General features: G+C 35.5%; 1 protein-coding gene across 1 annotated transcript; it reads right to left on the reverse strand.

Annotated features, from left to right (window-relative positions):
- Positions 1 to 1,974: 1,974 nt before the first annotated feature.
- Positions 1,975 to 4,558, reverse strand: cldn11a (claudin 11a). Its single transcript, XM_079613106.1, has 3 exons — positions 3,812 to 4,558; positions 3,139 to 3,303; positions 1,975 to 2,749 (listed from the first exon to the last, which is right to left on the reverse strand). Exons 1-3 carry the CDS (start codon positions 4,035 to 4,037, stop codon positions 2,493 to 2,495), a joined length of 648 nt encoding a protein of 215 aa, XP_079469232.1. The 5' UTR covers positions 4,038 to 4,558; the 3' UTR covers positions 1,975 to 2,492.
- Positions 4,559 to 16,608: the final 12,050 nt, after the last annotated feature.

Here is a 16,608-nt window from a genome sequence, read left to right on the forward strand (position 1 = left end):
TGGTGCTAATCCTGGATGAGAGGAAGACTGTGTGGTAAATGGTTATATTTTCCTGATGTATATTTAAAACACATATTTAAAAAAAATATTATGCACTTTTAAGCTTATGCAATACAGTTGCTTTAATACTCACACTACTTGCGTTAAAGATAATCCTTATGCAAAAGGTGATATCAACTCACTGCACAAATAATCAGACATTTCCTTTAAGAAGCCATTCGGTGTTTTCAGAACATTCTGGAAACTGCAGATTTTTCTGGTCAATTCAAGGTCAGTCTCATAATCAGTAACAATTTGTACTAGTATCAGGTAACAGATATACAATTTTGTCATTTTTATGCTCAGTATTATCAGTTTTCCGAGGAAAAACCAGACAAGCTAAATGATTACTTTAAATAATTTTGACTAGTAAATGAAGTTGTCATGTTTGTTCAAATGGAGATACTTTCCGGAATTATAGAAAGAACATTAAAGGGTCATGAAACACCCCATTTTAGTACAATCAGGTCTCGTCAGTTAAAAAAATTGCTCAAAATTGGTCATGGAAAGACACCGCTGACATATATGAGCAATGTAGTTCACGAAAATGTCACATCCTGCTGATGCTGACTTCAAATGACAAATCCGGTGTCATGAACAATCAGGTCCCCTCTCACAAATGGGTCGGCACTTTTTGTAATTGTATCGTGTATGCCATCATTTCTCAGATTTTAGCACTACTATAGCCTGCTGTATTGTACAACAGTTTATTTTGTTAAATACATTTTAAATCAAATATATTTAATATATAAAAAGTGTAACCTCACATTTTATTATTTGCATGTTCTTAAATGATCAGATAAGAGATTTTTAAAGCTAGCAGGCAAACAGCCTGGTATGCTAAGCTAGACTGCTAAGCATTTAAAGAATGAGACACAGTCTATAGCTTTGTGAAATCATAAGCAACATAATTTTAAAGGTAATTGCAGTCATATTCACATAGATAGTCACAGTTAAAACAACATTTCATAAGCCAAGTGTGTAGGTTTTCTAGCCAGGCACTCAATGTGGGAAGCTAAGGCCTTTCAGCCAATGGAATCATTAGGCCGACTCATTTATGCAGGAGGACTCATTTGTTCATGACAGAGGATTACTAAAATAGGCAGAAAATTCCTAAATAATCTACTTTCCTCTTCAAATAATTTGTATCATGTGCAGCATCATTTTCATTTTAAACATTAATTAAAAAATGTTTGTTTGTTTCATGACCCTTTAAAAGGAAATGCTAAACCTTTTTTTCTCCAAGTTATAAACATGAAGGCTGGATTTCTTGCTAGTTCAGGTCAATTCCTGCTTTTTCTGTCTCTCCCTCTGCTTTTAGGTCATCATTTGCAGCCATATTTGGAAGAGAAAAATACTGTAGAGACCAATGCAATTTTCCATTGAATTTCCTCCACCCCAAACTACCTCTAACCAAAGACTGAACGGTTCAGAGCTACAACTAAGAAGCAATATTTGACATCTAAAACTCACCCTTCATAAATCATACTGTAGTGATTAAATCTGCTCAACTGATTCAATTTTTCACATAATGTACAAAAACATTCACATGTTGCTTATATCCTCAGTATTCAGCAATGTTCGACGGTGTGCCTACATGTGTAACAGGAAACATTCAGTTCAAGGACCCCAACCAGAAAACAAAAACGGAGACTCATCGCAACCAGAGTATAAATCTTCCTTTATGGCTGATTGCGACCATTAACCTTTAATCTGCCAGTCATGGGTGCCCATCGGTCGTAATGGGACGAGCTTCTCGTTGGAGAAAGAGAAATCGATACACGTACATGTCTTGGGCGCCTGAATTGTATGTTTGTCTCGAGTGCTTTTAGTGAGAATGAATGAGAGGTTTAAGGATGATGCACTGCACCCGCCTGGGCATCTGACAGCAGACGCCATGTGTTTGACAACATACAGTCCTGCGGAAAGCAATTCGGTTCATTTTACCAGCAGGGTTTTATTTATAAAAATGACATAACCTATAATCAAAAAACACTTTCACAGACATTTTCACATAGAAAACATTGTTTATTACAACAACAAAAAAACATAATAAAAACTGCATACAAGTATTACAATAAATAATATTGCTAAATGGTTACTACTTTGGTCCAATTTTGGTGCAATTTGGCTTGGGCGGCTATTCTGAAATGAATCAAAATGAAAAGATAGCTGTACAAACAGACTGAAATAAACTAAAAGATTTAGAATAAAAACAACATTGGTAATACTGTTAGTATCCCACTATAAAAATAGGACTTAAAATGGCACATTGTACTGAAGACCCTTTGAACAATAAATCCTTCAGTGCAGTTACTTCTGGTCGACTAACCCTGCTGCTGAGTCAAAGGGCTGCACGGTAACTATCCAAAGAGTCACCACTGTAGATAGACATAGTTGAAACAAGAAACAGTGGAGATAGGGAAGAAAGAGAGTAGGAGTAATCCCGAAGCTCACACGTGAGCACTTTTGGCGTGGTTAGTGGAGGGGGGGCCAGGATGGGCGGGGCCCTGTTTGGAGTAGTAGAATCTGTTGTTGTCAGTGTATGTGGCTGGGGTGTCCACTGAACAGCAGGTGATCATACAGCCTCCTAGCAAACAAAGTGCAGTTCCCACCCAGCCCGAATACAGGGAGAAGCCAAAGGACATCAAACCTCTCTCGTGATGGGCCCCGATAGGAAACCACACAGTGGAGACGATGCCACAAAAAGCTGAGGAAGAAAAGACACACTATTAGTAAAAAAATATTATTTTATTATTCCGGTTATATTTTGGATGAAGACCATAATGGCCCAGATCCGGACCACATCTGGTACACGTGGATTCCATGCGTACCAGATGTGGGCTGGATCTGGGCAACACTACGTTGCTGTCTGGGAGAGCTAGAAAGATAGACTCAAAGGGTTGATTACAGATTTAACTCATCCAATGATTAGAGTTGGTGATAAAATGGGTCCTCTGGGATGAAGAGTGAACAATCTATTTCTAAGTCCAATTACTAAAAATAATGCATTCTGTGGGAACAGTAGGCCTATATCTGCCTGTAGTTTTTTTTAAAGCGTATATGACCTTCATTTAAGAAATACAAATACAGGCTTACAAGTCAGCAGTATTAGGATTCCACCGAACACTGATCGTTTGTTCTTGGCGCTTTCTGGTTCACTTCCGAGGTTAATACAGGACATGGACATGAGCACGAGCGCTACAGCAGGCAATCCGAGAATCGATGCTGTGACCATCAGCGCTCGAGACGTCTGGATGTACGCTAAAAAAAAGAACAGAATAATTAAATTCTCGAATTCATGGTAATAATAAAATTCAATGAATCATATTGTAATTTAATGATTTATATTATAAAATAAATTTATAAAAAAAAGTTGTTTTGTATAAGCTATGTAAAATATTTAGCCTAAATATAATTTATAGGCTAATGTAAAAATACTATAGTTTTAATAGCTACATATACTATATGAAAGTATAATTTTATATTTAAAAATATAATCAGATTTCAAATTAAATAGGCCTACATACATTATAATGTAACCTATTACAATGATCAAATAGCCAATTATATTTATTTCATATTTGATAAGCTATATTTCATTTTATTTAATAACGTAAATAGTATGCTATATGTATTAAATATTGGAAACTGAATTGTAATGATTTTTATCTTTACTCCGACCAGAAAAAAAGGAAAAAATTATCCTAAAAAAAAGCTAGAAATTTTCTGTTGTATAATTTCTGTTATTAATGAATTATTTCACACGTACCTGGTAACTCGAGAATCTGCGTGAGTGTGATGCAGTGATACAGGGCAGTTGAGATCACACAGTCTGCCCACAAACCTTTGGCCTCCAGTTCATCCATCTTCTTACAGGTGTTCATGTTATATTTACAAGTAACTACCCATTCGTTAGTGGCAGTGGCGATGATAAGCCCAATCCAACCAAGAAAACTCATCACAAAACCCGTGAACTGTACGCAAGTATTTGCCATAGTGTACGGTGTGCGCAAAAATGTGTCCAACAAAGAAAAAGTCCTCTTGAAATAGATGATAATCAGATATTTTAAAGCCAGACAGGATACTTTCTCGGAATTTATAGGTGGTAAAATCCAGATATGTTAATCCATTGCGTAAAAATCATGATGAGTTGTAGATCCCTATGGAGCGCAGTAGAGTATCCCAAGCTAATACAACCAGAGTACCGTTAGCAGAGCTTTTATAGTGGAACTAAAGACACAAAAGAACTTTCAGCCAATCACATGAGTTGAGACACTTCCCAAGGTTACTCCTTATCTCTTGTTTTTCACACTCCTCTTTTCTCCTTTCATGTCCATCGTCTGTAATGTTAAATAATGCTTAGGCCTATATAATGTGTAAAATTGACGAAATTACGCAAAAGTTTGCCAAGTACGGTAACTACCTACATCTCAGAGTAATATTTGCTCAAGTGGCTTTGATAACAGTGCAGCACCTCTGGCTCTGATTGAGTCAATCATTGCTGGATTTTAGTTATATGCTGCCCTCTGGCGGATGCATTTTCAATGCATGGGCATCATAGTAATTAGAGGGAAAAATATATAATTTAGCAGCCCTGTGACTCAATAATAAAATGCAGAAATCACGTTAATTGCCAAGATACTTGAGAATACCTAACCCCATATGCCAGTTTTAAATTTATTTTCAAATATAAAAAATGTATCAAGAAAATATATTGATAGGCCTAATAAATATATAAAACATTTATATGTTAAATTGTGGTAGCCTATATGAATTTCATCTAAAATACATTTAAAAAAAACATTTTCAAAGGAATAAAAAACAGATGCTTTTTCAATCCGCTGTTTTGACTGTTTTTCTGTCTTTAAAATATAGTTACTTTAAAGGGGGGATGGCATAAGAAAATGTTCACACACATGTAGCCTATATGTGTATCTAACATGTAAATTGATCTATTTAAAATGTAAAAGATGAAAATATTTTCAATTTTTGAACTCCCTTTTTTATGTTAGCAACTTGAGATATTGATGTATAGCTATTGGTTAATGTATGAAATGTTTACAGTTGCCTCGTTTCCTTATATGGAGCATAAAGTGGTAGGACATGGCAGTTGATGTAATGTGGTCAATGAAGGTGAGCTTTGAAATTGCAGCATTGACTGTGTGACCTCTGACTGAAATATACAGGACATCCTGGCTATAAAGGAATCAGAGCTTAGTCTTGAGTAAATCATCCAGAGACTGATATATCAGAGAGGCATGCAGAGATTCTTCATCTTCCAGGTGAAAAAACATAGATATAGAATATATAGATGTCAGAATAATATTGGAAAGTGTTATGGTGTGTAGATTATCAAAAATATGGGTCCAAATACTGAAGTACAGTGTCCCAGTGAAGAAGGATGGGGTCTGCGGATGGCGAGTTATCCAGTTGACTTGACAGGACCTGTTTTCCAGGTGGAGTACAAATCAAAGAGCTGACTCGGATATCACTGCCAGCTTGGATGTTGACAGTTGAAAGCTGCAGATAAATTCAAAAGAATGAAGTTATGATGATATGTATGACCTTGGTGCCTTGGTTGCTACACAGAGAGAATATAGTTTCCCCTTTGTAGAACCACCCTAATTGAATTGTTTTTTTCTCTAAGGGCTTTTGTTAAAGAAAAGAAACATGATTCAGGTATTTGATATATATAAAAAGTCCACTTAACAATCACCCAACATCAAATAACGGATTATACCATGACAACATAATGTCTGCATAAAGTGAGACACTAGTATGTCTCTCACTCATCCACTAGGGGCACTCGTCTGACGTCAAACACCAAGGAGGCCTATAATACCTGCAGACAGTTAACTTATTATTAATAATAACTAGTATTAATACGCCCCCCCCCCCCCCCTTTAAGTTATTTCAAAGTTCCAGAGCCAGCCTACAACAGCAAATTAACCATAATCCACTGATCAAGCATACAGATATGAAAAATACTGAGATAAAACGAAAACAATTTCCATGTATATATAAATAAAAGTGTCTTTTAAAAGTCTGATAAATGCTTAAATGACAATCAAACATTGACCTCTGCTTGTTTACGTTGACATCGTCCAAATATTCTGAGCGTGTTCTAATCTAATCTTTAGTTTACACTTCATTCCTGCCAGATCAGCCTCATTGTTGTGGAGACGTTGCATAACCTGAATAACAATAGCAGTTTTACATTCATTTCAGGAGTCCTCCCACTCTTTGTCTAATCAGGAATGAATTAAGTGGATAACATCTGGTATTTCCTGCATTCATGGCTGTTCACTGAATATGTAGGACTTCTTTTGTTTACCTTATTAGACCCCTGCTTGCGGGTGTAATAAGCTGTCAGAAACACTCTTGTTCCTCTATATCTGTCATTCAGTCGATCCTCGAGGGGCTGTAGAAATCACCTCACAAAGATCTCGGGCAATTCATCATTTGCTTCAGGAACATGGCAGCATTGGAATATGAACATTAAGCTAATGAAATGGGTCCAGAGACTGGTCTGACAGTGCAAGATGATCAAAATGTATTGCATAAGTGAGTTGTGCTGTGTAAGCACTTAGGGTGACCCGGACGTCTTTATATCACCCGAGGAGGAGACATGTGATCAAATCATTGAGGCTTTTATCTCTATCACTGAATTACATCCCTCATAGCATGCCTTTTATATGGACAGCAGGGTTGTGAGCAGCTGAGAGACATCAACAGCGTGTGAATATTCCTGTGGCAGATATAGGGACTAGTCTACACTTCAGTCTTGATTGATTTTAGGGGCCATCAAAACTGCTGTTATTGACTTATCAATGATGTGGGTTTTACCTCCGGTGCAGTGTTCAAGTTCACCATCTTCATCAAGAGCATCTAAGTGTGATGTTTAGTGCACTAGAAAATGTCAACCATAAAGTGTCAATATCAAAAGCAGCATAACCAGTCATTGAGGAGATTTATTAAACAATCATCATCGCTCATTACGTTGATCTACTGTATGCCACTGGTAATTCATCTTATATTACGGTGTAGAGCACATTAGTTTATCCTCTATTCAAATGAAATGGCATTTAGACACTAGGAGTCCTTCTATAAATAAATGTGTAATTTCATGCACTGCCTCTCATTATATTCAAATGTATTCTCTTTTGTGAGTGATGGTGCATTTGCTTATTGTGTCTGACCTCTTCCCTCCTGAAGGTTATCTGACTCTTATTCAGAAATGTTATTTGACTCTTTTGGCACACACATTCCATAGGTTATAAGCAACAATAGTGGACATTAATGTGTGTGTTTGTTTGTTTATTTATTTATTAATTTGGTAAAACTTTATTTTACAGTGTCCTTACACATGTTACATAGTAATAACTAAATTATGCATAATTACATGCAACTAACTAGGGTAACACTTTATTTCGATAGTCCACTTTAAACATTCTACTAACTATAAGTAACTTTGTAACTACATGTCAACTAACTGTCATTAGAGTATTACTAGACTGTCTGCTTAATATCTGCTAACTCTTTATTTTGTTGGTCCCCCAACAGACATTAGTAACTTGGCAACTACAAGTCAACTTATTCTCCTAACCCTAACACCTAACCATAACCTAACAGTCTACTGACAAGTCTATACTACAGTCTGCTAATACTCTAATGAGAGTTAGTTGACATGTAGTTGCAAAGTTACTTATAGTTAGTAAATTGTCTTAAGTGGACTATCGAAATAAAGTGGAACCCTAGACCAAACCCTAATCTTAACCCTATAGGAAGTACATAGTTAATTATTATTACGAAGTAATTACACTGTAACATGGACACCTTAAAACAAAGTGTAACCATTTTACATGTTACAATGACAATTACAATAGCTACAGTATTTTAATTTTGGGGAACTTTCACTACATTTCAAAGCATAATACTTAAATTCACTTCATGCATTTCATTTAAAAACAAAATGTTTGTGCCGTTTGATTTGTGAACAATTCATTCTTAAGATCAGATTTGATCAGATCAAATTCCTGAGCAGATTTTTTTCTGGTGAACCTGTTAATTTGTTCACAACCAGTGAATGATTCATTCGCGAATTGGATTAATCCAGTCGAGTCACCACCGACCCACTGATCTTTGTTTCACGAGAGTTTTCGTTTGGGAAAACTTATAGGCTACACGCAAGCATAATAATGTATTTCTTTTGCTCAACTACTTAAAAAACATGATCATCCCTCATTTATTCGAACTGAATAAATTAAGAAGAAACTGATGTCCGATGTCATTCTCCAATGTCAGTGAACTTGTGGAATCGGTTCTCAAATCGCTCTAAACGGTGCATTAGCAAATTGGACTGATCCGATAGCCATGTCAACAATTCAATGATACATCCTTTCAGTGCGAACGTTGGTTTAATAAATCATTAATTTTGGTCAAGTCTAACTGACACGCATGTATGATTCCCCCCAAACCAGTTCAGAGCAAACTCCTCCCTGTTGCCGATTCTAAAGATTTCATTGGTCATCTCAATCCCAGTGCTTATTTCCTACACAATGCTAAGTGCAAACCCCTAAACTTACCCAACACCATAACCTTAACCAATGAAATTGACTGCAGGGTGGGATTTGCACGTAATAGCGTGCTAAAGAAAATGGCAGTTCAGGAGATAAGCCGTTAATAAGATCATACGGAATGAGATTGCTGAGCCGGGCCGTCTGTAACTCCCCAATCGGACCTCGCCAGACAATGGGACCCTTTTAGTTGCACACAGCGTCACTACCCTTTTATACCCTGTGAATCTCAAGGCCCGGGATGCCCCCGTCGCTTAGAACAAAGGAATAAAGTACAACTTTCCCACATGTAAAAATAACTTTTTATTTTAGATAAAACTGTAACGGTGTAATTTACGAATTTATATTTTGAAATGTAAGTCAATGACAAAAGCCAGAACCAAGTATTTGCGTGTGGAGAGGAGACCCCGCCCCCTTTTGGAGGTTCTTCCCACTTTTGGGTTCAACCCCATTTTGGAGATCTCCGGTCTGCACCCATACCTACTTGGAGACTGAGGGTGTGATATTGTTTCCCCCTAAATCAGTTAAGCGCAAACTCCAAAAACTTTCAAAAGACTTCATTGGTCAATCATTGTGATGATGCCTACAAAATGCTACACAAATACTAAACCCTAATCCTACACCCCACACCCTAACCCTTAACGAAACTGGCTGCAGAGTGGGATTTGCATTGAATATGTTTGGGAAATCACTTGCTGAGGAAGGACATAGTAGTTGGTTGTAATGAAAGGGGTATGCTCCTGCTGTTAGATGTATAACTACACGTCTGGTTGAATCTTTCTCTATTGACAACCCTCTGCAAAGATTTCTCCTTCACTCCAGTCAGCTCTAAAGCAAAATGTTTTGTTTAGATTTTACCTTTTAGCAACATGTCACCTTTCTGTTTCCCTTTGGCTTGGCACCCAGCTCAGGATTAGTAAAGAAATCATTTGGCATATTGATTTTCCCAGATTCACATTTACAACTCACAGTTGGCAGAGACAGTAGCAGCCATCTCCCAAACACATCATGATCAATGCGCAACACTAGTGGCTCCCACCAACCCGCGAAGAGGCATCGGAGCCCTAATGAACACTAACTACGATTCATTGCTAATGGAAGGCACAGTGGGCGTTTAGAGACAGACCCCCAGGATGCACTTTGCAGCTTCCACCGTAGAGTCTGCGAGCACTCATATGTGTGTTCATCATTCTCTCAAAGCCTCAGATTTACCGCTGCCATCCTCCACTGCATATTATGAAGCGATTTGTTTCGCTCAGCACACGAGACAACAAACCGCTGTGAATCTGCCATGGATAACTAAACAGTTATTCCAGGGTCTATATCCTCTTCTGCTTAACATTCACATGTCTTATTATACATCTCTGCCAGCAGGGAGTGGATAAGCAAATTGTCATCGTTTTTTATTTGTAGGAAAATGTTTTATTTGCAATTCATTGTTCTCACGTCTTCTACTGAGGCATTGTAATCTGAGAAGATCCTACCAGGCTTTTACCGTGAAGGTTTGGTTCTCTGCTCACTTTGACAGGCGCAAAACAATTGCATCAGGTTCTCTGCGATAGCTCCCTAGTATCAGGTTTGTATCCGTAGTCGACAATACAGTAAGTCTGGTTGAAATATTTTACTGTCAACCACTGAGACAGTAATCCTTGCTATGGGAACTCATACGAAGCCAAAGCCTATGGCACGATATGAAAGCAAGACGTGAGTTCATTTTGTCATAGTCAAACCTAAAACCATTACCCGCTTGTCAACACTGAAGTTATTCTCGGATCAAAGAAAAAAAAAAGTTACATCTTTCCTCAAGCATAGCAAAATGTCTGGAAAATCTTTCATGCTGCTCTGACGTCTATGTTGCTCTTATGGAGTTCCTCTTCCTGCTTCCTGTAACCGAAGGGTTGTTAAGAGATTTTATTATTTTAGTGATATTCTTGTTTTAATATGGTCCATCAATATTTGATAATAATAACGCAATGCTCTAAGTCATTTAGAAAAGCAAGACTTAATATCAGTAAGTCCTGAGCTTCCTGTTGAAGGCGGACGGAAACACTGAGGTAAGAATAGCTTTGAATGTCATTTCCTCACATTGAGATTAAACCCAAATTACACTGCCTGCCTCCTTCCGCTGCTGCTCTGTGTTATTAATTAACTCGTCTTGCCTGAAAACACCACCAACGTGTGTATATTTCTCTCTACTGATAACAATTGTTTCACTTGTAATGCAAGTGTATATTGTAATAAGTACACAAAAGGACACAATATATTTTTTTATTCTTGAAATTAAAAGCAATTCAGAACATTCATTGTAATGGTTCATTCTGTCTTCTGCTGCATAGATTGTGCCACACTGCCAGAGCTGTCCATGAGAGTTCATTAAGAATGTATTAAGAAAACAATACATAGTTAAAAAACACAATATTCCAACTGGGGTAAATACACACTTTCTGAAAATATTATTTATTAGTTTTCTGTGACAGTTTGAGCCAATCCAAAATGCGACAGGAACCCTGAGTATTGATATATATATATATATATATATATATATATATATATATATATATATATATATATATATATATATATATATATATAGACTAAAAAATATTAAACAGCACAATTTTATTCAACATTAATAATAAGAAGAAATGTTTCTTGAGCAGCAAAATAATCACTAAAGACTGAAGTAATGGCTGTTGAAAATTCAGCTTTCTCATCACAGAAATACATGTTAAAATATATAAAATTATAACAGTTATTTTATATGTGCATTTGTACGTATATATTTGTCTTGCTAAAATACATATGTTTGTCTTGCTAAAAAAGTTTAATTGAATTTATCATCTGGGATCATAAAGTATTTCTATTTATCTCCTGAGATCCATTTTCTATCAAAATTAATCTTTTTCGCAAAGACATAAATGAGCCAAACCCATTAAAAAGGTTACCGAACCTTTGGATTTACATTGTAAGTTTGACATTATACATCAACGCCTTGGTATTATTATTGAGCATTTGACCGTCCTTGGCAGAGCAATCCCCTGACGCAGCACTCTGCTGAGGAATTGCTCCTCTCGATCTCTTCATCCATCCCTCACCACTGTCAGGAGCTTAAATCTACACCTCTCAGGTCTCACACAAACGCAGGAAGTCATTAAGCAGCACATATCAACAGCCTAATCACCAAAGGATTGGGAGACTGTGGTGTGGCGAGCGTGGGCAATGCCAAGCATAACAAACACTCTGCTTGAAAAAAAAAGGCCGCTGCATGTTAAGAATTCCTACTGAAACATCCCTGCTGAGGTATGCAAACAATGTTTACCCCAAAGATGCAGTGACATCAAAGGGAACATCGAAATTTATTCATATACTTTAAGGTGCTTATTTTAGGAAGTCTGTGCATGCTTGTAACCTGTGCACTTGTTTAGCAAGCATGCGTAAGGCACGTTACAAATCCCTTTCCCTGAAATGTCATCCACTGTCTTTCTTCTTGACTTACTAACCTCTTTTGTCCTTCATTACAGATGAAACATTTCACTTAAAAATTAACATTCTGCCATCATACCGCAAAAAGTTATATTAAATATATTTTTTAAACAGCTTTGTGAAATATATTTTCCAATTTATTTTCCAATTTTTTTTTTTTGGTAAATGTGTTTTTAAAATACATACGTTTTTAAAATACAATACATGTGAAAAAGTTTGGGATCAGTAAGATTTTTTTTTTTTAAGAAATACATTTTTTTATTTAGCAATGATGCATTAAATTGATCGAAAGTGTCAGTAAAGATTAATAAAGCTGTTCTTTTGAAATTTCTATTCATTAATAAAGAATATATTTTGCCTTTTAACAATGATAGGAAAGTATGAAAAAAAAAAAAAAAACGATGACCCGGGACCTGTTGTCAAAAATCCCAAAAGTAAGAGAAAAAAAAATAAAAAATAAATATGACCCTGGACTTGAACTCAATTTTTTTGTGGATGGAGCTTAACTGCCATCAGTTTAAAGAATATATTTTGCCTTTTAACCATGATAGGAAAGTATGAAAAAAAAAAAACAAAAAAAAAAAAACGATGACCCGGGACCTGTCGTCAAAATCCCAAAAGTATGAAAAAAAAAAACCATGACCCGGGACTTGAACTCAATTTTTTTGTGGATGGAGCTTAACTGCCATCAGTTTAAAGAATATATTTTGCCTATTACCATGATAGGAAAGTATGAAAAAAAAAAAAAAAAAAAAAAAAAACGATGACCCGGGACCTGTCGCCAAATCCCAAAAGTATGAAAAAAAAAAACATGACCCGGGACTTGAACTCAATTTTTTTTGTGGATGGAGCTTAACTGCCATCAGTTTAAAGAATATATTTTGCCTTTTAACCATGATAGGAAAGTATGAAAAAATAAAAAAAAATAAAAAAAAACATGACCCGGGACTTGAACTCAATTTTTTTGTGGATGGAGCTTAACTCCCATCAGTTTAAAGAATATCTTTTGCCTTTTAACAATGATAGGAAAGTATGAAAAAAAAAAAAAAACGATGACCCGGGACCTGTCGTCAAAATCCCAAAAGTATGAAAAAAAAAAAACATGACCCGGGACTTGAACTCAATTTTTTTGTGGATGGAGCTTAACTGCCATCAGTTTAAAGAATATCTTTTGCCTTTTAACCATGATAGGAAAGTATGAAAAAAAAAAAAAATAAATAAAAAAAAACATGACCCGGGACCTGTCGCCAAATCCCAAAAGTATGAAAAAAAAAAACATGACCCGGGACTTGAACTCAATTTTTTTTGTGGATGGAGCTTAACTGCCATCAGTTTAAAGAATATATTTTGCCTTTTAACCATGATAGGAAAGTATGAAAAAATAAAAAAAAATAAAAAAAAACATGACCCGGGACTTGAACTCAATTTTTTTGTGGATGGAGCTTAACTCCCATCAGTTTAAAGAATATCTTTTGCCTTTTAACAATGATAGGAAAGTATGAAAAAAAAAAAAAAACGATGACCCGGGACCTGTCGTCAAAATCCCAAAAGTATGAAAAAAAAAAAACATGACCCGGGACTTGAACTCAATTTTTTTGTGGATGGAGCTTAACTGCCATCAGTTTAAAGAATATCTTTTGCCTTTTAACCATGATAGGAAAGTATGAAAAAAAAAAAAAAAAAAAAAAAAAACGATGAACCGGGACCTGTCGTCAAAATCCCAAAAGTATGAAAAAAAAAAAACATGACCCGGGACTTGAACTCAATTTTTTTGTGGATGGAGCTTAACTGCCATCAGTTTAAAGAATATATTTTGCCTTTTAACCATGATAGGAAAGTATGAAAAAAAAAAAAAACCGATGACCCGGGACCTGTCGTCAAAATCCCAAAAGTATGAAAAAAAAAAACATGACCCGGGACTTGAACTCAATTTTTTTTGTGGATGGAGCTTAACTGCCATCAGTTTAAAGAATATATTTTGCCTTTTAACCATGATAGGAAAGTATGAAAAAATAAAAAAAAATAAAAAAAAACATGACCCGGGACTTGAACTCAATTTTTTTGTGGATGGAGCTTAACTCCCATCAGTTTAAAGAATATCTTTTGCCTTTTAACAATGATAGGAAAGTATGAAAAAAAAAAAAAAACGATGACCCGGGACCTGTCGTCAAAATCCCAAAAGTATGAAAAAAAAAAAACATGACCCGGGACTTGAACTCAATTTTTTTGTGGATGGAGCTTAACTGCCATCAGTTTAAAGAATATATTTTGCCTTTTAACCATGATAGGAAAGTATGAAAAAAAAACAAAAAACAAAAAAAACGATGACCCGGGACCTGTCGTCAAAATCCCAAAAGTATGAAAAAAAAAAAAAAAAAAAACATGACCCGGGACTTGAACTCAATTTTTTTGTGGATGGAGCTTAACTGCCATCAGTTTAAAGAATATATTTTGCCTTTTAACCATGATAGGAAAGTATGAAAAAAAAACAAAAAACAAAAAAAACGATGACCCGGGACCTGTCGTCAAAATCCCAAAAGTATGAAAAAAAAAAACATGACCCGGGACTTGAACTAAATTTTTTTGTGGATGGAGCTTAACTGCCATCAGTTTAAAGAATATATTTTGCCTATTAACCATGATAGGAAAGTATGAAAAAAAAAAAAAACAACAAAAAAAACGATGACCCGGGACCTGTCGTCAAAATCCCAAAAGTATGAAAAAAAAAAACATGACCCGGGACTTGAACTCAATTTTTTTGTGGATGGAGCTTAACTGCCATCAGTTTAAAGAATATATTTTGCCTTTTAACCATGATAGGAAAGTATGAAAAAATAAAAAAAATAAAAAAAAAACATGACCCGGGACTTGAACTCAATTTTTTTGTGGATGGAGCTTAACTGCCATCAGTTTAAAGAATATATTTTGCCTTTTAACCATGATAGGAAAGTATGAAAAAAAAAAAAAAAAAAAACGATGACCCGGGACCTGTCGTCAAAATCCCAAAAGTATGAAAAAAAAAAAAAAAAAAACATGACCCGGGACTTGAACTCAATTTTTTTGTGGATGGAGCTTAACTGCCATCAGTTTAAAGAATATATTTTGCCTTTTAACCATGATAGGAAAGTATGAAAAAAAAAAAAAAAACGATGACCCGGGACCTGTCGTCAAAATCCCAAAAGTATGAAAAAAAAAAAAACATGACCCGGGACTTGAACTCAATTTTTTTGTGGATGGAGCTTAACAGCCATCAGTTTAAAGAATATATTTTGCCTTTTAACCATGATTGGAAAGTATGAAAAAAAAAAAAAACGATGACCCGGGACCTGTCGTCAAAATCCCAAAAGTATGAGAAAAAAAAACAAAAAAAAACATGACCCGGGACTTGAACTAAATTTTTTTGTGGATGGAGCTTAACTGCCATCAGTTTAAAGAATATATTTTGCCTTTTAACCATGATAGGAAAGTATGAAAAAAAAAACAAAAAACAAAAAAAACGATGACCAGGGACCTGTCGTCAAAATCCCAAAAGTATGAAAAAAAAAAAACATGACCCGGGACTTGAACTCAATTTTTTTGTGGATGGAGCTTAACTGCCATCAGTTTAAAGAATATATTTTGCCTTTTAACCATGATTGGAAAGTATGAAAAAAAAAAAAAAACGATGACCCGGGACCTGTCGTCAAAATCCCAAAAGTATGAAAAAAAAAAAAAAAAAAAACATGACCCGGGACTTGAACTCAATTTTTTTGTGGATGGAGCTTAACTGCCATCAGTTTAAAGAATATATTTTGCCTTTTAACCATGATAGGAAAGTATGAAAAAAAAAAAAAAAACGATGACCCGGGACCTGTCGTCAAAATCCCAAAAGTATGAGAGAAAAAACAAAAAAAAACATGACCCGGGACTTGAACTCAATTTTTTTGTGGATGGAGCTTAACTGCCATCAGTTTAAAGAATATATTTTGCCTTTTAACCATGATTGGAAAGTATGAAAAAAAAAAAAAAAAAAAAAAAAAACGATGACCCGGGACCTGTCGTCAAAATCCCAAAAGTATGAAAAAAAAAAAAACATGACCCGGGACTTGAACTCAATTTTTTTGTGGATGGAGCTTAACTGCCATCAGTTTAAAGAATATATTTTGCCTTTTAACCATGATAGGAAAGTATGAAAAAAAAAAAAAAAACGATGACCCGGGACCTGTCGTCAAAATCCCAAAAGTATGAGAAAAAAAACAAAAAAAAACATGACCCGGGACTTGAACTCAATTTTTTTGTGGATGGAGCTTAACTGCCATCAGTTTAAAGAATATATTTTGCCTTTTAACCATGATAGGAAAGTATGAAAAAAAAACAAAAAACAAAAAAAACGATGACCCGGGACCTGTCGTCAAAATCCCGAAAGTATGAAAAAAAAAAAACCATGACCCGGGACTTGAACTCAATTTTTTTGTGGATGGAGCTTAACTGCCATCAGTTTAAAGAATATATTTTGCCTTTTAACCAA

The sequence above is a fragment of the Phoxinus phoxinus genome (genome assembly GCF_949152265.1).
Source record: "Phoxinus phoxinus genome assembly, chromosome: 5".
Lineage (NCBI taxonomy): Eukaryota > Metazoa > Chordata > Actinopteri > Cypriniformes > Leuciscidae > Phoxinus > Phoxinus phoxinus.